General features: G+C 38.4%; 1 protein-coding gene across 2 annotated transcripts in view; it reads right to left on the bottom strand.

The window, feature by feature from the left end:
* Positions 1-26,048, bottom strand: part of ATL3 (atlastin GTPase 3) — a 71,849-nt gene that overhangs the window by 4,946 nt on the left and 40,855 nt on the right. For both annotated transcript variants that reach the window (XM_058305272.1, XM_071217971.1), the window contains 7 exons: positions 19,499-19,555; positions 18,057-18,149; positions 17,223-17,361; positions 5,803-5,930; positions 4,722-4,778; positions 2,945-3,016; positions 222-653 (listed from right to left, as the gene is read on the bottom strand). In XM_058305272.1, coding sequence (XP_058161255.1) covers positions 222-653; positions 2,945-3,016; positions 4,722-4,778; positions 5,803-5,930; positions 17,223-17,361; positions 18,057-18,149; positions 19,499-19,555 — 978 coding nt within the window. The remainder of the gene's footprint in view (positions 1-221; positions 654-2,944; positions 3,017-4,721; positions 4,779-5,802; positions 5,931-17,222; positions 17,362-18,056; positions 18,150-19,498; positions 19,556-26,048) is intronic.

Genomic DNA, 26,048 nt, shown 5'->3' with positions numbered 1-26,048 from the left:
TTTTGCATTAAAAAGTAGTCTCCAGGCATGGAAACAAAATATAGGGATAAATATTAATATCCTAGAGAAGGACACCTGTCAGAAGAGAATAGCTAAGGAAAATTTTTCTTTCTCATGCCTTCTTTCACTACGAAATTTTTCCAAACTGAGGTATCTTAACGATACCGGCGTAAATGTCTGCCCACAATCAAGCTTCAGCCTCCTCAGCCAGCACCACTTACCTGCTCTAATAAATACGTTGCACCAGAATCGATAGCTCCACCCAGCTCACGATACTGACCAGAATACCTGATGTACCCCCAGGTGAGGAGGGCTATTAACAGCAGTCCAACCAGACAGTTGAACAGCTGGGCCACAACCTCGAGACCAACGAAGGCAGTGAGGCCCGAGGCTATGTATAAGGCGGCGATGCCTGTGAAGAGCACCGCGGGGGTTCGGAAGGTGCTGAAGACGTTCTTGCTCCCATTGTGCTTGCTGAAGTTCTCATAGAGTTCCTTAATTTCCTCCTCCAACTCCTGCTCATAACGAAGACTGAAATTCTTTCCGCCCATCTTCTTGGTCTTCTTAAAATGGTCCAAAGCAAGCTGTTTGAACTCACAGTGCTTTTCCTCTAAAATGTCTGGAGATAAATAAGGTTTCTCTCCCCCACAAACCTAAAAAAGAGCAAAAACACATTGCTTTTAAGATCCTTTCAAAAACAAGTGCCAGTACTGGCATAAGGATAGGAATGTAGAGCAATCAAATAGAATTCAGACCCCAGAAATAAACCCAGACATTTATGGTCAATTGATTTTAGACACAGATGCCAAGTCCATGAGGAAGAGTCATCTCTTCAACAAACGGTGCTAGGAAAACTGGATTTCCACGTGCAAAAGAATTAAGGTAGATCCCTACACTTCACACCACATTTAAAAAAATACCTCAAAATGGATCAATGATCTGAATAAAACAGCTAAAATTATAAAACTCTTAGATTAAAACATAAGGGTAAATCTTTATGACCATGGATTTGTCAATGGATTCTTAGATATGACACCAAAAGGATGAGCAATGGAAGAAAAAAAAAAAGACAAATTGAACATCATCAAAATTTTTTAAATTTTGCTCATCAAAGGAAATTGTCAAGAAAGTGAAAAGGCAACCTACAGAATGGGGGAAGAAAAGCTGCAAATCATGTATCTGATAAGGATTCGATATCCAGAATATATAAAGAACTCCTACAAACTCAAGAACAAAAAGACAAAAAACTCAATTAAAATATGGACAAAGGACTTGAATAGACATTTCATCAAAGAAGACATAACAGGCACGCAGATGTGGCTCAAGCGATTGGGCTCCCATCTACCATATGGGAGGTCCAGGGTTCGATTCCTGGGGCCACCTGGTGAAGGCGAGCTGGTCCACGTGGTAAACTGGCCTGAGCAGAGAGCTGGCCCACACAGAATGCTGGCCTGCTTGTGAGCTGGCCCAAGTGAAATGCCAGCCTGCGCAGAGTGCTGGCCTGCGCAGGAGTACTGGCCCACGTGGCAAGCAGGCCCAAGTGGAGAGCTGGCACAGCAAGATGACTCAACAAAAAGAGACAAAGAAGAGAGACAATAAGAGATGCAGCAGACCAGGGAGCTGAGGTGGTGCAAGAGATTGAACACCTCTCTCCCACTCCACAAGGTCCCAGGATCAGTTTCCAGTGCCACCTAAAGAGAAGACAAGCAGACAGAGAAGAATGCACAGTTAATGGACACAGAGCAGACAACAAGGGTGGGGAGAGGAATAAATAAATAGTTCTTTAAAAAAAGGAAGAAGATATAACGATGACCATAAAGCACATGAAAGGATGCTCAACATTCATTAGTCCTTAGAGAAATATAAATAAAAAACACGAGATAACACTTTATGCTCACTAGGCATAAAAGGCTATCATTAAAAAACAGAAAAATAAAACAAGTGTGGTGAGGATGTACAGAAAATGGAATTCTCATGCACTGCTGGTAGGAATGTAGTATTATGCAGCTGCAGTGGAAAACAGTTTGACAGTTCTCAAAAAGTTAAGCACAGAATCATTTTATCATCTGCTATTTCACACCTAGCTATATATTCCAAAGAACTGAAAACAGGAACTCAAATAGATTCTTGTACATCAATATTCAAAGCAGCACTGTTCATAATAACCAAAGCTGAAAAGAACCCATGTGTCCATCAACAGATGAATGGATCAACACAATGTGATAAGTATCCATACAATGGAATATTATTCAGCCATAAAAAGGAATGAAGTTTTAATATACACTACAACATCAATGAACCTTGAAAACATTATACTAAGTGTAGTAAGCCAGACACAAAAGGACAAATATTGCATGATTCCACTGATATGAAATATCTAGAATAGGCAAATTTTTAGACACAGAACATTGATTAGAAGTTACTAGCGGCTGAGGGACGGGGAGATGAAAAGTTATTGCTTAATGGGTAAGGTTTCTCTTTGCGATGATGAAAAAGTTTTGGAAATGGTGATGGTTGCATAACATTGTGAATATAATTAATGTCACTGAGTTGTATACTTAAAAATGGTTAAAATGGCATTTTATATTATTTATATTTTATCAAACTAAATTTTGTATCAAAATCAAACAAGTGAAAAGACAATAAAAAGGTTAGATTAGAATATTTTAAGATATTAAAAATTAACTTTAAAAAGATGACCAAGACAAATGAAGCCTAGGTTCATTCAAATAACCAGGTGATACTGGTCAGAGAGCAAGGATACTATAAGTAAGCCTTGGTTAGAAAGGATAATAATTAGAAGGCCCCAATTACCAGGATGAATATGGCTGTGTTGCCTCAACATCTTAAGCTACATTACAAATGGGATTATTTTTGTCCTTTTGAAGTCAACAACAATGCCCAGGTTACAGATATTTCAGAGTAAGGCAGATGTCCCACATACCTCCTCCATGTTGTTATAATAAATGTCCTTGGCAGAGGCTGCAGCTGCTAAATTGTTGGCTTCGGCAGTGGCCTTATAAGAAAGGAGAACATGAACTATAAATTCCTCCTCTTTTAACATTCTTCTACAAATAACCAAGTGAAATTTTTCTTTCACTGTAGAACCCATTATTCCCTTTTAATTATCCATCTGCAATTTTTTTGGTTTCCATATAGTCCAATTTATTAAATAAATCTTTTCTGCTAAAATTTCTGAAGTATCTAATCTTACCCATAAGAATCTCTAGCGTAAATTAATCTCCAAAAGTCAATGAGAACATAATTTGCTCTGCTTTATTTCTAAATACAAGAAATAGATACAAATAAAAAAATTTTTAAAAAATCTTTGAAATGTTAGTTCCAGGTCCTAGCTCTCTATGTGAAAATGTTTTCCTACTGAAGAAATCACTTCATAATAACTCACCCTATTTTCAGCATAAGAAAGTCAGAAATTATATATTTTAACAAAATGACATTTTCTACTTGGGGAGGGAAAAAAAACAAAAGTAAATAAAACCAGGTCAGGACATGTTCTACCAAAGTTGACAACAGATACTAGGAAAATGACCTAACATAATGGGTATGATTTACCCCGGTACATTCATTATAACAAAACTGTTTTCTAAAGCACATGTGGTGGGAAGAGCAGGCCCAGGGAGGAGAGGGCATTCTGCTTCAAAGGAACCGCCATGAATGCAGGCGGGAAACACAGGCAGCAGCCACATCAAGACAGCAGGTACTAAAACTAACAGGCCTCAGAAGGGCTGAGAGGGTGTACTGATGCTTAATGTACAAAGCTTTAACTTGACTTAAATAGATAGAGTTAAATAGAGCTGATAGTAACACATTATAGGGAGAACTAACACAGTTGGTTTATAAATGGGATTGTGGCTGAGAAGGGTAGTCCAGGAATGTAAATGTCAATTGAAAGAAAGCTAGAGAATAACCTAGGGACTGAATAATGGTGAGCCCAGAGGGATGAGAATTGTGGGTAACAGTATAAATGGAAGAATGTCCCTCTGTGAACTAGAATAGATGTATGTTAGTATTGCAGGGTGGTAGAAATGTGGAGAAGGCACAGGAAAAATACAATTAATGTAACCTATGAACTATAGTTAACAGTAATACTATAATATTCTTGCATCAATGCCAAGATGTACTGGGTTAATAATAGGGGGGTATAGAAAAAATATGCCAAGTGTACACTATGGACCATAGTGATAATAGTCCGATGATATTGTCTCATAATCTGTAAAAACTGTTCTACAACGGTGTGGTATGTTGGTGAAGGGTCGTTGTATGGGAATTCTACACATGGGCATGATTGTTTTGTAACTTTACAACTTCTGTAATAAAAATATTTTTTTAAAAAAACTATATCAAGAAAAGACACGAAGCATAGAAAGGGCAATAATAGATTTATCTTTTAAAAATACTACTTGGGCTGCCATGTAGATTGGAGGGGTAGAGGAGTAACTTGGTGGAAAGCAGGAAAGAGAGCTTTCAGTAGCCCAAACAGGAGTTAGGAAATGATGATGTGAAAGAAGAGGGGAGAAATTTGAGAACTCCCTGAATATTAGAATGGGCAGGACTTACTTGTAAAAAAACAAACAAAAAAAAAAACCTAACAGATTTCTCCTATCCTAACGAGAAAGGAGAGCAGCAGCATTCTCTTCTGAAAAGATTATGCTTACTGAGTAACCAAAGAATATCTTTTAGGATGTTAAAGAATTGCTTACCTGAAGCATGGATTTGGGGTGAGGCAGATCTTCTCCTTGGTAAATTTTAATATATGCCTGATAATGTAAACATAGAAACAATTATTAAAAATGACAGCCTGTCAAATTTTATTCATACTTTAGAAACAGTGACCACCATAACTATTTTCTAAAAGACCTAGATCAATGACCAGGAATTAGCAAAAACACAGCACACCTCTGAGTGCATGTTAGCATTTTTAGGTAACTGCAAATGTTCTCAAGCAGCACAAGTCCCCAAAGGCTACGATTTCCATCAAACTGCCCCATGCACACTGGCCTCACCACTACCTGTAGGCAGAGTGACCATCCTCCTTGTCACATCTAGGCGTCACATCCTCCTACTCACAGCAACTTCCTAACCACCTCCTGGCCACACCATCTTCTTTGAGCAACAATCTTCCTTTAGCAACGGTAATTACTCTTCTAAGAGAGTGCAAAAAACATCCATTTGGTTCTTAGGCCCACACTGCCACCCTGTGGCTTACTCCTGAAAAGACACTGAGGTCTCTTGACAATAACATTTAACTTCTCCCCCAGGAAGCTCTACCCCCAGGCTTTTTTTTTTTTTAAGGTTTTTTTTTCCCCTTCCCCTCCTCCCACTCTGCTGTTTTTGCTGTCTATGTTGTCTTCTCTTCTCATTTTCTTTCCTCTAGGATTCACAGGGATTCGATCCTAGAGACCTCTGATAAGGAGAGAGGTTCCGTCAATTGCGCCACCTCAGTTCCTGGTTTCTGCTGCGCTTCACCTTGACTCTCCCCTTGCCTCTCTTTTGATGCATCATCATCTTGCTGCAAGACTCACTTTGCAGGGCACTGGCTCACCACGCGGGCACTCACACAGGCACAGGCTTGCTGCGCCGGCATGCTTTCTCTTCTTCTTTTTCACCAGGAGGCCACTGGGATTGAACCCAAGTCCTCCCACATGGTAGGTGGAAGCTCTATCACTTGAGCCACATCCACTTCCTCCCCCATGTTTTAAAATACAGAAGTTCAAATTAGTTTACAACCTAGATCAGTTTTACCAAAAAGCAAGCATTTTAATAATTAAAACCCATATTTACCTTAAAATACTCCAGTAGTCCCCGACAGGTCACTTTTGAGCCATTGATCTCCTTTTCCATTAAGTTAGCCGGATCTAATACAAATGGTATCAGTGACTGTAACTGCTCTTTGAATTCACTGGCAATATCTGTTCACAGGACCATGAAGAAGGAAACAATAAGCCAAAGAGCCTGGTTCAACCAAGGTGGGCATAAAACTCAAAATCTATCTAATTATTTTAACATTTGCTAGTTGGAAGTGGGAAGATACTGTATGTGTTTGATATGTTTGATACTTTCTGGTCATCATCTGGTTGCTGATGAATCTCTGTAAAGTGCCTTTGTTTCTCTCCTTCCCTTCTGCAGTATAAAGTCCTCAGGATAGAATATGCTGAGGGCTCCATGTCCTGGCTTTCATTTTAACATATTCAGTCTACTCCCCAGCCTTTCAAAGAATTTCACCTGTTAAAGATTTTCTAAACAATGTCTTCAAAAAGACCAGTTATCAACCCCTCAACTTCTCAAGCCCTTGCCTTACCCTCATTGTCCCTTAAACCAATCAGAAATCACTATTCATCCTATTGCTTTATTTTTTGTTGCATTTTTAATGTTATAAGTAGCAGCACCTATGCCTCACGATATTTATTTCCTATTTTCTCCTCCGAGATCCTCTGGGCCACTCCAAGGCCCCCTTGACTGAAATGACTACTATTTTCAGGAAACATGACAGATGCTTTGCAACTTCCAAGAGCTATTAAGTAGAGCTATTTATTTGCTCACAGTGAAAATGAGCTAGTTCAACTATGCTCCAAGAAAAAATCCAAGAAATCTGATCTATTTAATCATCCAGCATCTTCCTGGGCTCCAAACCACCTCAAACTATCAACTGAAAAGAAAATGGGTAGGAGTCTATATCAAGGTAGCAACTTTTCAATGCAATCTCTCCACAAACCTTATTTTAAAAGTTTAACCTTTTTTCATTCATTCACTCACTCAACACCTTTTTGTGATAGGCATTGTTGCAAGAGTTGGGGAGAGCAGTGAATGAAACAAAACTCTCTGCCCCGCGAGAGAATGTGATTCAAGCAGTTGAGTGCCCACCTCCCATATGGGAGGTCCCAGGTTCGGTCCCGGTGCCTCCTAAAGAAAACAAGCAGACAATGAACAAAAACAAACTAGCAGGGAACAGATGTGGCTCAAGCAGTTAAGCACCACCTCCCATATAGGAGGTACTGGATTCAATTCCTGGAGAATCCTAAAGAAAAAACAGACACGCAAAAACAATGAGCAGACAACGAGCAAAAAAACCCAAAAACAAAAAGCAAAAAGCAGACAATGAACAAACAAACAAGGGAGCCAGAAAAGAAAAAAAAGGAAAAAAAACTTTGCCCTTACTGTGCTTAAAGTCTAGGAATGGGAGGTGCACCTATTTGTCTTATTTACTGTTCAGATGATAAGGGTTATAGACAGTAGAGAAGGGGGATAAGGGCTGCTGTGGGCAGGGGTCACAGTTTTAAACGGAGTGGTCAGAAGGCTACCAGCAAGAGGTGACATTTTAGCAGAGATCTAGGAAGAGAGAGAGGAAGCTATGTGGCTAAATCTGAGGCCAGAGCATCCCAGGCAGAGAGCAAATCCTCAGGCAGAGCCCCTGGCCCAAAAATCTCTATAGAAAAAATCTGTAGTTACTTCTGTTTCTTTACATTATAGGGTCCTCACGGAAGAATTACCAGATCAAAGGTAATCAGCTTTTTTCCCAGATTTTATTCTGAGGAAAATAAAAAATAACCACCTTTATTAACATTTACCAACATTCCCCTTCATTTTTAAGGCTCTTATATATTGATAAATTGTTTTTGTAAAAGATTGTGGCTATTTATATCCCCACCAACAATGCATGAAAAGGCCTGTTTACTGTATTCTCAATAGCACTAGTAGCAGTTTTTTTGGTTTCAAAATATTTACTGACTTGATTGATGAAAAATGTTATATTAGATTTCTGCTTCTACCAGTACTACAGACTAGAGAATCTGAAGTTCCTTCTTTCTAACAATATCCTACAAGAAATACAAATATTACATTTCTGGGCTTGGAAGTAAAAGGTCTATCTGAAAGGGGTTGAGTAGGTGGCAGGAGTGAGTGGAACCCAGAACTGTGAGCTAAGTACATGTGAAGCAGCAGCTGGTTTGAAGCTATTTGCTGCAACAGGGAGATTAACCTTTGAGCTAAATTAACCCCTCCTGGAAGGGGGGGCTGGATTGGTCCAAGTTGGTAAGCTCCTACTCCCTGCAGGAGCAAACACAAATCCTCTCTGGAGAAAAGAATCTTCAACGTCAAGTCCCCAGATTTTCCAAAGGTTGAGATCAAGCAAATATGAGCTCCCAAAGTCCACCAACCACAAATGGAAACAACCCATCATAAATGAGAATAAGCAGAAAAACATAGTTGGACTCTATCAGATATCACAATCAGAAAGATTTTAAAAGATGGAATCACAAAAGCAAGCAATGAGACTATCCAGGACACTTAAACAGATTTATAACAGAAATATACAAAACTTTCAGAAATGAAAAATTCAAAAACAATGGGAGAAAAAGAAAAAAAAATCTCAATGGGAGGTACTGTAGGTCGGGTGTCCTGGGATGCAGACTGAGATAAAGATTTGTGTGAGCACAAAAAGAAAAGTATTGTGTGACTATACTTCATGAATTAACTAGAATATGCAAATTCATGGAGACAGAGAGTACGATTACAGGGTACCAGAGAGTAGGTATGGGAATAGGGAGTTAATGTTTAATGGGTACAGAATTTGTTTGGACTGATGGGAAAGTTTTGGTAATGGACGGTGGTGATGGTAGCACAATATTGTGAATGTAATTAAAGACATCACACTGAATTGTATACTTTAAGACAGTTAAAATAATATGTATGTTGTATATATGTTACCACAATAAAAAATTTTTTAAAAATTTGTGTGCAAAAAATTTACTGGGGACTCTATCTGTGGGAGAGGGAAGGACTGAGAAGAGAAGAGTTGAGCTATGATTCAGTAAAAATAGGGCCTTAGCTGACCCCAAAACGGCCCATCAGAGTTATCTCAAGTCAAGGCAAGGGGGCCAGTTCTTTATATCCCTGCCTCAACCAGGCATTGGACAGGCTACCCTGGGAAGGGGGCATGACCTTGGGCAAAGCACTACCTTCAGCCAAGGGTAATTCTATCCCCACTTTCACTCTTGAAGGAGATACCTGGGAAGCATAGCATGCGTCCATAGCAGGTGGACTGAACAGCAGATTATACACGGTTGAAAAGAAACTTAGCCCAAAAATAGATGTAAAGGATGAGTCAAAGTATAGCACTGAGCAATGTAATAATGGAAATTAAGAAAGAAAAATACATGAAAGGCAGAAAGAGAAGGTATAACACATGTCTAACAGGAGTACTAGGAATAGACAAAGGAACTGAGGAGGTACAATAGCTGAAGTATGATGATAAGAATTCTCTAGAACTGATGACATACATTGGTCCACAGCTTTAGAAACCACAGCCTAAAATAAGTAGGTTAAATAAAAAGAAGTGCACAGTGCACATATAACAATGAAACCAGTGAAGACCTTCAGGAAGAAAGAAATTGTTCCCAGAAGAAGGTAAGTAATGCGAGAAGGAAAGGAGAGCAGAGAAATTAATAACCGTGTAAGGAAAGCTAAACAAATTATTATATAAAATAATAAAAATTAAGTTAATTAGTAAGGTTCAAAATAAGATGGAACTAAAACACTGGTTGAAAATGGATTTTCTTAAACATACTTAAAAGGACTACATAAAATCTAAGATAAATGAATTCAAGTACATTAAAACCAAGGCACCGTAAAGAAAAGGATAAGAATAAGCTGTGAGAGTATATCTAAAATACACATAACCAACAAAGGATTATATGTTAAAATAGATGTATGGGATCTTTACGTTTCAGAGAAAAATTAACACCTAATAAAAAACTAGACAATAAACATAATTAGGAATTTCATAGGCAAGGAAACATGGATAAAATACATGAAAAAAGCAATCACATTAATAATCAGGGAAACGCAACTTAAAACTATAACAAGACTACATTTTATATCCCTTATTTGACAAAACTAAGATGCCTGACAATACCAAGTGTTGCGAACAATACAGATCAATGGGGGAAACGGACTTTGGCCCAGTGGTTAGGGCGTCCGTCTACCACATGGGAGGTCCGCGGTTCAAGCCCCGGGCCTCCTTGACCCGTGTGGAGCTGGCCCATGCGCAGTGCTGATGCGCGCAAGGAGTGCCGTGCCACACAGGGGTGTCCCCCGCGTAGGGGAGCCCCACGCGCAAGAAGTGCACCCATAGGGAGAGCCGCCCAGCGCGAAGGAGGGAGCAGCCTGCCGAGGAATGGCGCCGCCCACACTTCCCGTGCCGCTGACGACAACAGAAGCGGACAAAGAAACAAGACGCAGCAAAAAGACACAGAAAACAGACAACCGGGAAAGGGGAGGGGAATTAAATAAATAAAAATAAATCTTTAAAAAAAAAAAAAAAAATACAGATCAATGGGAAGTTTTTATATACATTGAAAAAAGAGTATAAATAGGAAAACAATTTTGCATTATCTAGTAAAGATTAAGATATAAGTCTTCTAACATCAGGAAATTCCATTTTTTGTTTAGCTTTGGTTGTATCTTTTACAACTAGAATGCAGTTCTTACAAAAATTTTTCAACTTTGTATTGTATTGACCTATACACAACTCAAAATTTCCCATTTTAACCACTTTCAAATGTACAATTCAGTGGTATTAATTACACAGAAAATATTGTGCTACAAGCACCAACATCCTTTACCAAAACTTTTTCATCACCTCAAACAGGAACTCTGCAACCCAGTAAGCAGTAACTCTCTGCTGCCCTTACCACCACCGTCACCACCAGTGATAACCTGTAATCTATTATCTGTCTCTATGAATTTGCTAATTCTAGGTATTTCATATATGTGAGATTACACAGTATTTGTCTTTTTGTATCTGGCCTTTTTCACTCCACATGATGTCTTCAAGGTTCATCCATGTTGGAGCATTCCTTTTACAGCTGACTTATATCCCACTGCACAGATATTTTGCATTTTGTTTATCCATTTACCTGTTGCATTATTAGCAATAATCAAAAGGTGGAAGCAACCCAGTGTCCATCAAAAGCAATTCCAATTTTAAACACATACCTCTGAGAAACTCATATATGAACTAGAAAACAAATACAAAAATGTTCATAGCAACATTATTCGTAATAGCAAAAATCTGGACAAGCCTACATATCCACCAAGAGAACAAATTATGAATTGTGTTATATTACCAAAAGGGACTAATACATTACAGCAGAACTGAAAGAACTACAACTGCATGCAATGCCATAGATAATCTTAGAAATAAACAGTGAAAATGCAAGTTGGCCACATATTTTTATAAAGTTCAAAATTAAGGAAAATTGAACAATAGACTGTTAAGCGAACAAAATGTAATTTTTTTAATTCAAGGAAATAATTGGCAAAATTTAGAATAGTGGTTAATTTTGTGGGGAGGAAGGGAGATGAGATAGGAAAGAAGCATACAGAAATAGTAAATAGTATGTGTGATGTTCTCGATGAGGGACTGGCAAACATTTGCCCTTGCGTTATCTTACTGCATCAGCTCTCCGTGTGTGCAGCGTAACACATGAGGGGCAGTCTCCTTGCAGGGCACACACGTTGCACGTAGGGTACCCCCATGTGGGGGCACCCCTGCGTGGCACAGCACTCCTTGTGCGCGGCAGCAATGCACAGGGGCCAGCTCACCACATGGGTCAGGAGGCCCTGGGGATCAAACCCTGGACCCTCCACATGGTAAACAGACACTCCATCAGTTGAGCCATGTCCGCTTCCCTCCATTCTATCTTAAATAACTGATCAATCATAAAATCTCTTGCAATAAAATTCTTTAAAATTTTAAAAATCTGTCCTAAATTCATGGATCCAATCTCCATTTAAATACTTTTGGTTACTTCTACCGTCTCCTCAGGAGGGCATCAAAGTACACCCTATATTAACTTCTTAAAAGGGATTAGTCCCCATATTACATACTGATTAGTGACTTGATATATAATAAAGGTGGCATCTCAAACAGTGGAAAAAGTTGAACTATTCAATAACTACTGCTAGGATAAATGTAAATAGCCATTTTGAAAATAATCAAATTGGATCACAAATTTAAATGCAAAAAATGAAACTACAAAATTTTAAGAAAAAAAAATTGGACAATTTCTTTATAACCTTGGAATGAAAGAATAAAAGTGTATATATTCATATTTGTGTGTATATATACTAAAGAAACTCTGCAAATCTACAAAAAAAGGAAGAAAAACCTTTCACAGAGTATCTTACTCCTTTCTGAGTTTTCAAACTTGTGAACACATTACCTATTTGTCCTGGCTTGAATCTTCTGTGGAACCCAGAAAATTATATTCTTAAGCTAACCCATTCCTATGCATGTAAACCTATTCTTTGTGGGACCTTTTCATTAGTCAGTTAAAGGCCTCTGATTAGATTGTCTAATCCTCTTATTGGAATCCTATATAAACTATAAACAGAGGAGAAGGCAGAGACTGGCTGCCATTTTCCCCTACCATGTGAGAGAGGACTCCAGCCACAGAAAGACAGAGAAACCCCAAGAACGGCCAGAGGCTGGAATCAGCAGAGCAGCTGAAACAGAAGCAAGAGACCCAGAAGAGAGAAGGGAGAGACTAGTCATTCTCCTGATTGCCCACAGCTGACCTCGAGGAGAATGTGAGCCTGGAGAAGGTAGACACCACTGTCATTTTGCCTTGCCACCTGGCAGGAGTCCAAGATCACCAGTAGCTAGCCTTTGGTGAGACAGCATCTCCTGATGCCTTCATCTGGACATTTTCACAGCCTGAGAACTGCATGCTTTTATCCCAAATAAATCCCTTTTATAAAAGCCAACCCATTTCTGCTTATTACACTGGCAGCTTTTGGCAAACTAAAACACTGTTTATTTTTAAGGTTTCAATATTCATCCCACTGCAAGTTCAAAAATATTTCACATGAGAAACTAGCAGGATCCAGATACTACAGATTGTTATTTTACCCTGGATCCTACGCTACTAATGTTTCTATACAGGCTATACTAAAATATTAGCTGTAAGATCAGAATAGAGAAGAATGGTCTCATGACAGACACAACCCCAGTCTTTCATGATGCCAAAGAAGACTGTGCCCTACAAAACCCTTCTGTTTAATTTCTGGCTAAATAACTCAGTAGAGTTACTGTATTAGGTCTCCCTGCTATAGTAAAACGAAGAAAAGCATTTTCTTTATGCTGATGACATAGTCATCCTGTGTCTGATGAAAAAGGGTCTTAAAACACAACCAATCTCCCAGCTAATTACTGCAAGAAGCAGTTCAGCATTGATTACATCAAAATGAAAATCATCAACCTGATGGCAGATGGTCACCTCAATAAATGGTCAATCTTTAAAACACAAAAACAAAAACAAAAAATTCCTAAACTATCTGAAGAAACATTTTGCAAAAACAGCTTCAGAATGTGGTGCTTATTTAATTGAAATGTTCTACACTAAGGACATTTTATGAATTAGCATTGTCTCTTCCATGTTATATAGAACAGAATTGCAGGATCTCAACAAAGTAATTGTACAAGTTACATACTTGAGAAAATACAACGTGTAGGTATTTTTTAGCACACAGGTCCCCCACAGTAAAGTTTGTGGTTCTCTATCTTAACATTTGCCAAATACACAAAAGTCACTTGCTATTTGCAACTTAGCTTCCAATTTACTCTTCACTGAGAAACCTTCAAAATCTCATTTAAAAGTTTCTCTAAAACTATAAAATATCCATCTTTCTTCAAAGCCAAAAGATACATAAACCTTGAGGAGCTAAATAAAAATTAAAAGAGAAGATAAATAAAACTTGCAGAGCTAATGAAAATTTTCTGTGAACAATCCTCATTAAAAAAAAAAAAACTGTAGTTCCTTAAATAGACACACAAGGGCAGACTACTAACATTTTTTAAATGGGTAAAAAAGGAAAGATTTCTTCCCCAAATCTTTCCATTTAACAACTACTAATAGGGAAGCGGACTTGGCCCAATGGATAGAGAGTCCGCCTACTACATGGGAGGTCCACAGTTCAAACCCCAGGCCTCCTTGACCCGTGTGGAGCTGGCCCATGCACAGTGCTGATGCATGCAAGGAGTGCCCTGCCACGCAGGGGTGTCCCCCGCGTAGGGGAGCCCCATGCACAAGGAGTGTGCCCCTTGCGCCCCGAAGGAGAGCCACCCAGCGCGAAAGAAAGTGCAGCCTGCCCAAGCCCCTTGTGCCCCGAAGGAGAGCCACCCAGCGCGAAAGAAAGTGCAGCCTACCCAAGAATGGCACCGCACATGAAGAGCTGACACAAGATGATGCAACAAAAAGAAACACAGATTCCCGGTGCCACTGATAAGGATAGAAGCGGTCACAGAAGAACATACAACGAATGGACACAGAGAGCAGACAACTGGGGGGGGGGGGGAAAGGGGAGAGAAATAAATTTTTTTTAACTCTTAAAAAAAATGTTTTAAAATAAATAAAAACTAATAAATATATTAATTTCTTAAATAAGTAGTATCATATAATATATGATACTGAGTAATCTTTTTACATGTAATAACATACCATGGGCATCTTTCCATGTAAATACATATAGATCCATCTATCTAACTTATTTTTTTTAATGGCTGCATTTTACTCTTTGGTGCAAAGTATATCATAATTTAACCAATCCCTCCAAACATACATTTGGGTTGTTTCCAACTCATCCCTATTATAACAATGCTGCAGTAATAAACATTCTTGTACACATATTTTTATTTACTTATTCAGGTGATTCCTTAGGACAGATTCTTAAAAGTGGAATGCTAGGTCAAAGGACATGAACATTTTAAATTTTGATAAGGTCATATTACTGTCCATAAAGACTATAACAAATTTGTCAGTATATTTGCACTTTCTCATTTGTGATGCTACATATATTTTCACAGGTATATATGGACCATTTGTATTTCTTCTTTTTGGACATGACTATTCAGGTAGGAAAAGAAGATTTTAACCCTATAAAGATAACTTATAGTTCCATCATGGATGAGGGAACCAAATAGCATAATTAAGATTAAAGGGTATTTATATTAAATTTGTTCCCTATTAAAAAAATGTAATAAATATAATACCTAGCACATTTATTTATATTTAGTAACAAACCATTAATTATCTATAAATGTATATATCCAAAAGTGATCTGAAATATAAAAGTCAGGGTTACAAAACTTTAAAAATGCTCTCCCCATTTCCTGGAATAACATGATAAACATGAAACTGAATTTAAGGACAGAATGCCCTGAAATATTAAAATGGTTGAAAATGTGAAGGAATGCCACTGGGAACTCTCCTGTTTGTGTGTTTCTGCCAGATAACTTGGGACAACCCTGTGTAAGAGGAAGGGAATGAGGAGTCACTGTAGTTCGCCCTCTCCTAAACATTCCAATTTAAGAATCCCACCAGAAGTCTTCCCTTCCGCTGATGAACAAATTAGTTTAGGTTTAGTCAAAGTGTGTGCCTAGTAATGGAGCAGAACCCTAAAAGAATATATCACCCACACACATACACATACAAATATATACTAGTTGCTCTCCATACTCAACTATGAAAATTCACTCACAACTGTTTTTTAGGTGAAAGGTTCTATCTTGTTCTAGCACTTGCCTACACAGAGTTCTTGCCTTAAGCCAGGACCCAATCTTTGATTTCTGAATTGCCATATATCAATAAGTCCTGGAGTCTCCTGCTCAAGAAAGCCGCCCACCACATAAAAATACCATACAAATTAGAAAGAGAAGGTAAAAGTAAGTCTCTCAAACTCCATTTCTTTTGCAATATTAAGACCAAGTGGAATGTACGTCTTGAGTTGAACATAAACTTAAATTTTCTCAGATCAACTTAATCAAAAAAATGGAAAAGATGCATATTATGTTTAATATGACACTATGAAAAACTTGCAATCCAAAAAGCAACTAAACAACATATATCCTGTAAATGACTTCCCAAATACAATAGAAGAAATTCTATTTTAGCACAGTATGGGTCTGGGGAAAGAAAAAACGGGAAGTGAAATCTCTGCCCTACAACTTACTACTTTGAGCAAGTTACTTAACTTTCCTAAACCAGTTCCTTCACCTGTAACATAAGGGAGATAATACCAACCTCATGGAATTACGGAGCATTAAATAGGAAAGCATCTAGCGCAGTGATGGGAATTCAGGTAGGCCTCTAAAACTGGCAGCTATTATTATGACTACTAGGAACTTGAGAAGCTCGGATAAGTTTATAAACAAAAATGCTTAGTTTAACACCTGTAAACAGAGAGCCAGCCATTAAATGACTCAAGGCCCAAATGAATAAGGAACAAAAATAAGATAATGGGACCCAAAGTTTCCAACTCTGACTCCTATAACCTATCATCTAGTCAGTACTCCTGACATATTTTTTTTAAGATTTATTTATTTATTCATTCATTTCTCTCCCCTTCCCCCCAGCCCTACCCCGGTTGTCTGTTCTCTGTGTCTATTCACTGCATCTTCTTCTTTGCCCACTTCTGTTGTTATCAGCGGCACAGGAATCTGTGTTTCTTTTTGTTGCGTCATCTTGTTGTATCAGCTCTCCGTGTGGGCGGTGCCATTCTTAGGCAGGCTGCACTTTCTTTCGCACTGGGTGGCTCTCCTTACAGGGCGCACTCCTTGCGCGTGGGACTCCCCTAAGCGGGGGACGCCCTGCATGGCAGGGCACTCCTTGCATGCATCAGCACTGCGCATGGGCCAGCTTCACACGGGTCAATGAGGCCCGGGGTCTGAACCACGGACCTCCCATGTGGTAGACGGACACCCTAACCACTGGGCCAAGTCCGCCGCCTAGTACTCCTGATATTAACTCACCCAGTATCAGGAGTTGTTACAATCACAAGTAAGATGAAAATGATAGTTATGCCATGCTTCCTCAGGAAGCTACTATCATTTGATAAATTTTAGCTTATAATTTATCTTCCCTTATTTAGCATTTTTAGTTCTTTGTAAACCAAGAATCACAACCAGTCTCTTAGAACAATCATTAATGGATATCACCACCACAAACTCAGATGGAGAAACCAAAAGAAAGTAATTTTTATGGTCACAGTAAAGCAGGAGTAAAACCTGAACTAGATTCTAAGTACTGCTCTTTCTAAAAAACCATGTTATTTCTCTTAAGATTTCACTAGATTCAGAATTGATGTTTTCTAATCATTCTTTAATGCTAAAAATCAAACATGTTTAAAACATCTTCTGTACACACCTTTCAACTTCCCATCAAAGTCAGGGCTTGTGGCCACCTGGAGTCCTGGATGTGGTAGGAGGAAACAGCTGACACTGGCAAAACATGAGTGAATGTGATTCCGGACATTCTGAATTTCTTCATGTTGATGTTCCTTCACCTGCCAATGAAGAACAATTTACCAAAGTCCATTTCTTTTTCTTCGCTAGGAACCACTAGTATAAGACAAAGAAAGAAAACTTCTCAACTCTGATGGATAATGACATATGTATTGTCCAATGAGCAATTCAAAACCCTAAACAGCAAGAAATGCACAAATTTAATTAACTGTGGCTTGGCTTCTTTAGCTAGTATAAGACAGGTACTAAAGAGTTTTTGAAAAAGAGCACTGCACAATACTTAGAAAGAGTTAGGGAAAGTTCATGGGCATGAAGGAGGATCTAACCAATTAGTAGTGAATGACAAAGGACTTCTTGTGTTATGATTTTGGAGAACAGGCTAGGCCTGTTTATATCTACCCTAAAACATATAAGAATTTTGAATAAGAACAACAGAACTAAAATTCTGAATGGGACACTCTAAAGATACATATATAATCTGGTATAAAATGTGAAATGGAAATTATAATCAAAACTTGGGCTTTTGCCCAAAGTTCTCCATAGTTCCTATCATTATATATCCAGGTCCTTTAATCTAGCCACAAATAAATAATATTAGTCTGTGCTAAGATCCTGTGTAAGTATTTAACACATTTAATATAATTTTCGATACTTGGTTTTAAATAGAATAGCTAAAGGCAAATAAGAAAGTTATCTACTTTTAAATAATGCCTCAGAAGGTTATAATGCAACTTACCTGTAGACGCTTATCCAAAAATGCCATTCCTCCTTGTTGTCCATAGTTGTATTCATATGGGAAACTCCAATCTCGAACCAAAAACATCAGTGTCTACTTAGAAAAAGAGTAGAACACATTATAATGTTGCATAAATGCATTTTCAAGATAACAACTGTAATACTTTTTTTTTCAGTATATGAAATTTTATTACTACTGCTTGCTCTGCATCATCCAAATTTATGATATTGGTCTTTCCTTCTTCCTTTTATATAAAGCCAAAAGAGAGACACTGGCTACTTTAACAACCTTAAAGTGGACTCCAGGAATGTCACCAACAGCATGACCTTTGCGACCAAATCCAGCAACCAGAACTTCATCGTTTTGCTCAATAAAGTTCAAGCAACCATCATTGGGTACGAAGGCTGTGATTTTCTTCCCATTCTTGATCAGCTGGAATTGACATACTTCCTGATGGCAGAACTTGGCTGTTTGACTTCAACCCCTACTTCTTCCAACACAATTCCCTTTGGAAGGGAAGCACCTCCAAAAGGGCTGGCCTTCAGGACTGCGCCCAGATGGGCTTTCTTGTAATGCTTATCATGCCATTTCTGGTCCCGTCGGTGCCTATGGAGGGAGCTTCCTGGCAGTACGAAGACCTCAACACTTACCCATCTTGACGGCACCATGAGACCGAGCGAAAAAGCACTTCTTTTCATAATAAGGCTTCTTCAAAGGAAGCAAGGAAATGCTCTGAAGGATTTACCTATCCTATGTCTTAGAAACTTTATAAACACTACAAGGACATGTATAAGCCAAATAGGAGATAAACACATTCCATCTGCTGTTTTTGTTCCCACAGACTAGAAGGAAGAGATTGATGGGGAAAATAAAACTCAGGGCTCATCCCGAAAGGCAAGTGTGGAAATACGGTAAAAGGCAAGACAGAAAAACAATAAACAGCACCAATCAATCATAAAGTCAGATCTACTTTTAACTTTAGAAAGGAAAACTAAATGGAATAGTGCTCAAATACTTAAAGCACCTCTAATCTTATCAAGTTTACTGTATATTCTCATCCTCAAGAAACGATCACTAAAATAGGGGTCAGCAAACTTCTTCTGTAAAGGGCCACAGAGTAAATACTTTAGGCTTTGCCAACCATACATTCTGTTGTAACTACTCCATTTTGCTGTTATAGCACAAAAGCAATCATAGACAATACAACTTGAGTATGGCTATGTTCCAACAAAACTTTAGTTATGGACAATGAAATCTGAATTTCATATAATTTACTGGTCATAAAATACTATTTTTTTCCAACCATTTAAAAATATGAAAACCATTCTTGGCTCATAGTGCAAATAAAAACATGCAGCAGGCTGGATTTGGCCCATGGGCAATAGTTCTCTCATCTCTGAACTAAAGCAAGACATGAATTACAATAATAGTTAACATTCTACCTGGAAAGGTTTTTGGAAAATTTCATCCATTGCCAGACGACCATATTCCGTGAAGAGCTTTAAAAAAGAAGAGTTATGGTTTATAAGGCAAAGTTACTTAAAATAGCTCTATGGTTTATTCTTTAGCAGATTAAATACTACTTATAATGAGACCAAATTCTATAGTTTCAAAAGCCCACAGGACCTTAAAATAATCTTGGTTATTCCTCTCTCTCACATTCTACATTCCAATCTTTCATCAAATCCAGAATCCAGCTCCCTGTGGCTTGGAATATTGCAAGAGCTTCCTAACTGGTGTCCTTACCTCCCTACAGACTATTCTCAATATAGCATCCGAAGTGGCTCTGTTATAAAATTTGAGTCTCTGTCCAAAATCCCCCAACCTCATTTAATATAAAAGCCAATCAATGCCGTATGATTGGCCACACTGGCTCCCCTTGTGTTCCTCAAACCTGCTGTGCACACTGGGGTCTTCCCTCTGCCTGTAATGCTTACCCCAAAATAGCTGTATAACCTGCTCCCTCAAGTCTTAAGGTCTTTACTCAAATAGCTCCTTCTCAAAGAAGGCTTCCAAGGCCACCTACCTAAAAAGATTACAACTCTCAATATAATACTTCTGACTGCATGTCCCTTTCTTTTTTCCTAAACACTTATCACTATCTAACATACTGTACATTTATTTACTTATTTATCTTAATTAGTGTCTGTCTTCACTACTAGGTTTTAAACACCATGAGGGCAGGAACATTTGTCTATTTTGTGCACTACTATATCTCCAGTGGCAAGAAGAGTACTGGGCCCATAGTATTTATGCCACTTACGTGACTCAATGAACAATTTAAGGTTAGGGTTGACAAGTCCATTTACCTCTATTTCGTCATGCAAGGTTTACAAGTTATGTACTTGCAGGGACAAAGAAGATGGGAAGTAATAGGACAGGAGAGAAGAGTGGTCAAAAACAATCTGGACGGGAACAGAAAATTATACCTATCTTGATTTTGCCTTTCTATGCTAAAAAATCTGGGAGAGGCAGGGGCAAATAAGAAATAAGTACAAGGACAGACATATAGACTGATGGACTCAAATTGAAAGTGACAAAAAACCCCTGTGGGAAGCAATTGGGCACCCGTCTACCACATGGGAGGTGCCAGATTCAGCCCCCAGTGCCTCCTAATGAAGATAAGCAAGACAGCACAGCTGATGCGATGGGCTGGCATGGTGTGCTAACGCAACAAGGAGACAACAAGGAAACACAATGACACACACAAGCAGCAGGGAGAGGAGGTAGTTTAAGCAACTGGGCGCCTCCCTCCACATGGGAGGTCCTGGGTTCAGTTCTCACTGCCTCCTAAAAAGACAACAAGCAGACACAGAGAGCACACAATGAACAGATGAAGAGAGCAGACAGCAAATGCTTTTTGTAAAAAACACCACCACCCTAGCTTCCACAGCCAATTTTGTTTTGTTTGTCTTTTATATTTTTAGGAGATACTAGAGATTGAACCCAGGACCTTGTATATGGGAAGGAAGCACCCAACCACTGAGCCACATCTGCTCCCTGCCAATTTATTTATTTATTTATTTATTTATTTTTAATTTAGTTAATTCCCTTCCCCTCCCCCGGTTGTCTGTTTTCTGTGTCTTTTTGCTGCGTCTTGTTTCTTTGTCCGCTTCTGTTGTTGTCAGCGGGCACGGGAAGTGTGGGCAGCGCCATTCCTCGGCAGGTTGCTCCCTCCTTCGCGCTGGGCGGCTCTCCTTATGGGTGCACTCCTTGCGCGTGGGGCTCCCCTACGCGGGGGACACCTGCGTGGCACGGCACTCCTTGCGCGCATCAGCACTGCGCATGGGCCAGCTCCACACGGGTCAAGGAGGCCCAGGGCTTGAACCGCGGGCCTCCCATGTGGTAGACGGACGCCCTAACCACTGGGCCAAAGTCTGTTTCCCCCCAATTTATTTTTGACAAGGGTGCCAAGGCAACTCAGCAGGGGAAGGATAGTCCTTTCAATAAATGTTGCTGGAAAAACTTGATATTCATATGCCAGAGAAAGAAGATGGAACTCTACTTTACACCGTATGCAAATATTAACTCAAAATGGATCAAAGTCCTAAATAGAAGAACTAAACTATGAAACTTCAAGAAGAAAACATAGGGAAGCATCTTCAAGATCTTGTGTTAGGCGAGTTTCTTAGAACTTTATACCCAAAGCATGAGTAACAAAAAAAAAAAAAAAAAAAGATGAGACTTCACCAAAATTAAAAACATTGCTGCATCAAAAGACTTTATCATGAAAATAAAAAGACATCCAATAGAATGGGAGAAAAATACTTGGAAACCACAGATCTGATAAGGGTTTAATATCCAAAGTCTGTATAGAAATCCTACAATTAAATGACAAAAAGACAACCCAATTTAAAAATGGAAAAAACTTGAATATACATTTCTCCAAAGATAGTCAAATGACAATAAGCACATAAAAAGATGCCATTAGGGAAATGTAAATCAAACCCACAATGAGTTATCACTTCACATCTATTAGGATGGCTACTACCAAAGAAACAGAAAAGTACAAGTATTAGAGAAGATATGGAGAAACAGGAACACTCATTCATTGTTGGTAAGAATGCAAAATGGTACAGCCACTGTGGAAAACAGTTTTTTGGTTCCATAGAAAGCTATCCATTTGACCCAGCAATCCCAATTCCAGGCATATGCCCAAAAGAATTGAAAGCAGAGACTCAGATACATGCACACCAATGTTCACAGCAGCATTATTCACAACTGCCAAAAGGTGAAAGTAACTCAAGTGTCCATCAACAGGTGAACCATACAATGGAATACTATTCAGCCATAAAAAGGAATGAAGTTCTAATGCATGCTACAACATGGATGAACCATGAAGACATCATGTTGAGTGAAATAAGCCAGACAAAAGGACATACATTATATGATCTCACTGATATGAAATAATGAAAATATGCAAATTCATGGAGTCAGAAACTAAAATACAAAATACCAGGCGCCAGGATCAGGGTAGGGAATGGGGTGTTAATGCTTACATGGTACAGTTTCTGTTTGGGGTAATGGAAAAGTTTTGGTAATGGATGGTGGTAATGGAAGAACAACACTGTGACTGTATCACCACAGAATTATATATTTAATTGTAGTTAAAAGAGGGAAATTTTAAATTGTATATATGTTAGCAGAGTAAAAATTTTTAAAAACCATAGAATTGTACAACACAGTGAACCTTAATGTAAACTACAGACTGTTAGATAATAGGATAAAAATATCTTTTAAAAAACAAACAAATAACCAGATTCTCACAGCAGAACCCTAGAAAGGCTCAAAGATGAGAAGCACCAGCTACAGTGAAGAAGTGGAACTGACAACTAAAATATAGGTTGAAAGTCTGTGGAGCGAGCACTTAGACCTACAGAATCACCCCCACCCTCATCCTGCCCACACAAAAAATGAAAAATTTCTGGAGAAGTTAAAGCAAAAAAGAATCTAGACTTGGATACTAAGCTCAGTTAAGGAGAGAGGCAAGTCTCCTAACTTACTGGAGAAGGGGATTTAAGTCAAAGTCCACATACTGAGCAGTGGAACCCTCAGCCTGACTCCCTGCTGGGCGCCACAGCAAGTTTCTATCCACCCAGGCAGGAGTTTGAAGGATCCTTCTCTGTGGGGAAACTGACAGCCCAAGAATAAAGATTTGCAAATACAGACATTTAGGGGTTGGCAACAAAATGGCTAAATAATACTGTGATCCAAATCAGTACACAAGGTCTTCCCTATTAGTAAAGCTATCAGTCAGATTTTTAGTGGTTCACTCTTAAATCTGGACTGCCAAGGATCACCAGACATTTGAGAAAAGCCTCTAGCAGATAAGACAGAAACTCATGTCTTTCAACTCTGGAACATCTTATATCATTCCTTTAGCACTTTCTTTCCCTTTATGAGTAACATGTTAGACCTCTTCCTGAACTGATTCTCAAATTTTTCTTCCCCTCCTATCTCTCACCACCTCTCTCCCTCTCCTGGTTTCTACTTTTTGTCTCTTTGTCCATTTGACAATCTGTGAGCAAAATGTTCTCTAATTTATCTTCTAACTCCTCTACTGAATTTTCAATTTTTGCTGTCACAGTTTTAATTTCCAGGAGCACTTCTTTGGTTTTTTAGAACAGTGCTTTTTAAAGAACATCCTGTTGTTACTTCTTAGCTACAACAGTTGTAACATCTTATCTTCTTGAGAGTATGAATTTACTAAGAACAAAGAAAAAGCTAACACTAAGGAGGAGTATGACTATGAAAAATCATAATACCAAGAGTAAGATCTTAAAAGCTTCAGAAAAAAAACAAAAAGAGTCACATACACATACAGGATCAGTAATCAAATGATCTGGGACCTCAGCCACAACAATGGAAGCCAGAGGGCAATGAAGTAAAGCCTTCACAATTCTAACAGAAAAGTATTTTCATCCTCCATTTCTAGGATAAAAGAAAAAGATTCTCAGGCTTGCAAGACCTCAGAAAAAGTTAACACCCACATGTCCTTTACTCAGGAAATTACTGGAGAATTAAGGAGAGAATGAATAAATAAAACATTAAGAAGGATCCACAAAATGGGAACCAACAGAAGAGGTGTGAAGGATAAGTCCATGTGTCAACTTGGCCAGGTTATGGTGTTCAGTTCTTTGGTCAAGTTAGCACTGGCCTGATTGTTAATGTGAAGACATTTCATTGATTTAAATCATCAGCAAGTTATTTGCATCTATGGCTGATTACATCTGCAATCAACTAAGGAGCATGCCTTCAGCAATGAGAGAAGTCTCATCCAATCAGCTGAAAGCTGTAAAAGAAGAAGTGATGATTTCAGCAGTCAGAGAAGAGAATTTCCATCTCTTCTTCAGCTAGCCAGCTTCTCCTAGGGAATTCATAAAAAAAACCTTCATTGGCTTTTTATTCTTAATAAAAATTTAGAATTCTTACAAAAATCTCTTAATTATTTACATAATATATGTAGATCTCTTGTCTATTCTGGAGAACCCTGACTAATGCAGAAAGGATCTGAAAGAAATTAATGGAATGATGGCAAAGAAAACCACAGGATGCTAGCAGTGCACCAGGCCTAGAGAGCAGGCAGTCCAGACTGGAGCAGAATACAGTGCTAGCAGTGATGCCTCCCAAAGGGAAAATAAAATAGAACCTGAAGTATTAATACCACGCTGAGAAATTTTCTGATGCTATCCATCTGTGGATGCATTCACAATAAGCTTGTAGGAGCTAAACTGAAATGGAAAAGGTAATTAATCACAAGAAATGCAATCACAGTTCACAATGGCCCTCGGTTGTGATAGACTTATATAACCAGATAATAAAGTAAGAATTTTTTTAACCAAAAATTGGAGTAACTATTGGAAGAATGAGGGGAAAGAAACTGCATGTGTTGCGGTGAGGGTTGAGACAGTGGTAAAGAGAACTAAATTCTAATTTTATCTAGAACTTTGGCACCTGTCCCAGTCTTCTTCTCCACAAAGCAAGCACCTCCATTTAATCCCTGCCTCTCAATTGCCTGACCTCTGATTTCCAACTATATTCTCTACTGCAATATAGCCACACACCTTGGACTGTCATCACCTGTAACAGTTCCACTTCCAAAATCACAAATTCAAAGCATTCTATTCTGATTACAACTCCTCAACTTTCTTGAATGAGTAAACTATCCTATTACTATTCTTTGATCTCACCAGGAATTTCATTCCAAAGACTTCTCCACTTACCCTTCTAAAAACAGATCCTCTTCCAGAATTCTCTCTCATTAAAAGAACTACCAGCCATTGAGAAATTTACAAGTAATCCATGACACCTGCTTCTACTTCAGCTTCCAAATCCCTCCATCACCAACTCTATAACTATTGTATAAACCCCAAACAGTATTTTGGATTATTTACCAAAAAAGAAAACCAACAACTCATTTTAATTGGGAATAATCTCCAAACTTCAATATATACTTTAAAGTTGTTCTCAAATACTTCAAACTACAGTCTGTCAGTTAATGGGATTCAAGACTACAAAAAGTTATCAGAGCTACAAAACATTAGTTCATAAAATGCTTATGAAAAATGTGGTTTTGAATTGAATTCAAAGAAAGGAAATAATATGGCACTAAATGCAAGTAGAATGGGTAGTAGAGAAAACAAACAGCATATTTTAGAAGTCAGAAGAATTAAGCAAGTTAAAGTCTGTGGAAACAACGCATGTTTGCCTTCACTGGAAGAGTGCTGAAGTTAGAATGAAAAGAAAAATCATAATCAGTAATGGAAAAGTCACTAGAGCCATGTTTAATGGACTTCCCTGAAGAAAAAAACCAAGGCTTAGATTTAATGAAAAAGCAATGTGGAAATCAACAGAGAATGAGAAAAACAGTTGAATACAGAAGCTTTGTATTTAGCAGAGCATATGATAGTTGGAAGATAGGAAAAACTGGAAATAAGGAAGTCAGCCAAAAAGCTGTTACAATACCAGATACAAAGTTAAACAAAATCAGTA

Source organism: Dasypus novemcinctus, chromosome 10 (assembly GCF_030445035.2).
Source record: "Dasypus novemcinctus isolate mDasNov1 chromosome 10, mDasNov1.1.hap2, whole genome shotgun sequence".
In the NCBI taxonomy this organism is placed as follows: Eukaryota; Metazoa; Chordata; class Mammalia; order Cingulata; family Dasypodidae; genus Dasypus; species Dasypus novemcinctus.
This window is presented reverse-complemented; position numbering and strand designations above follow the sequence as displayed.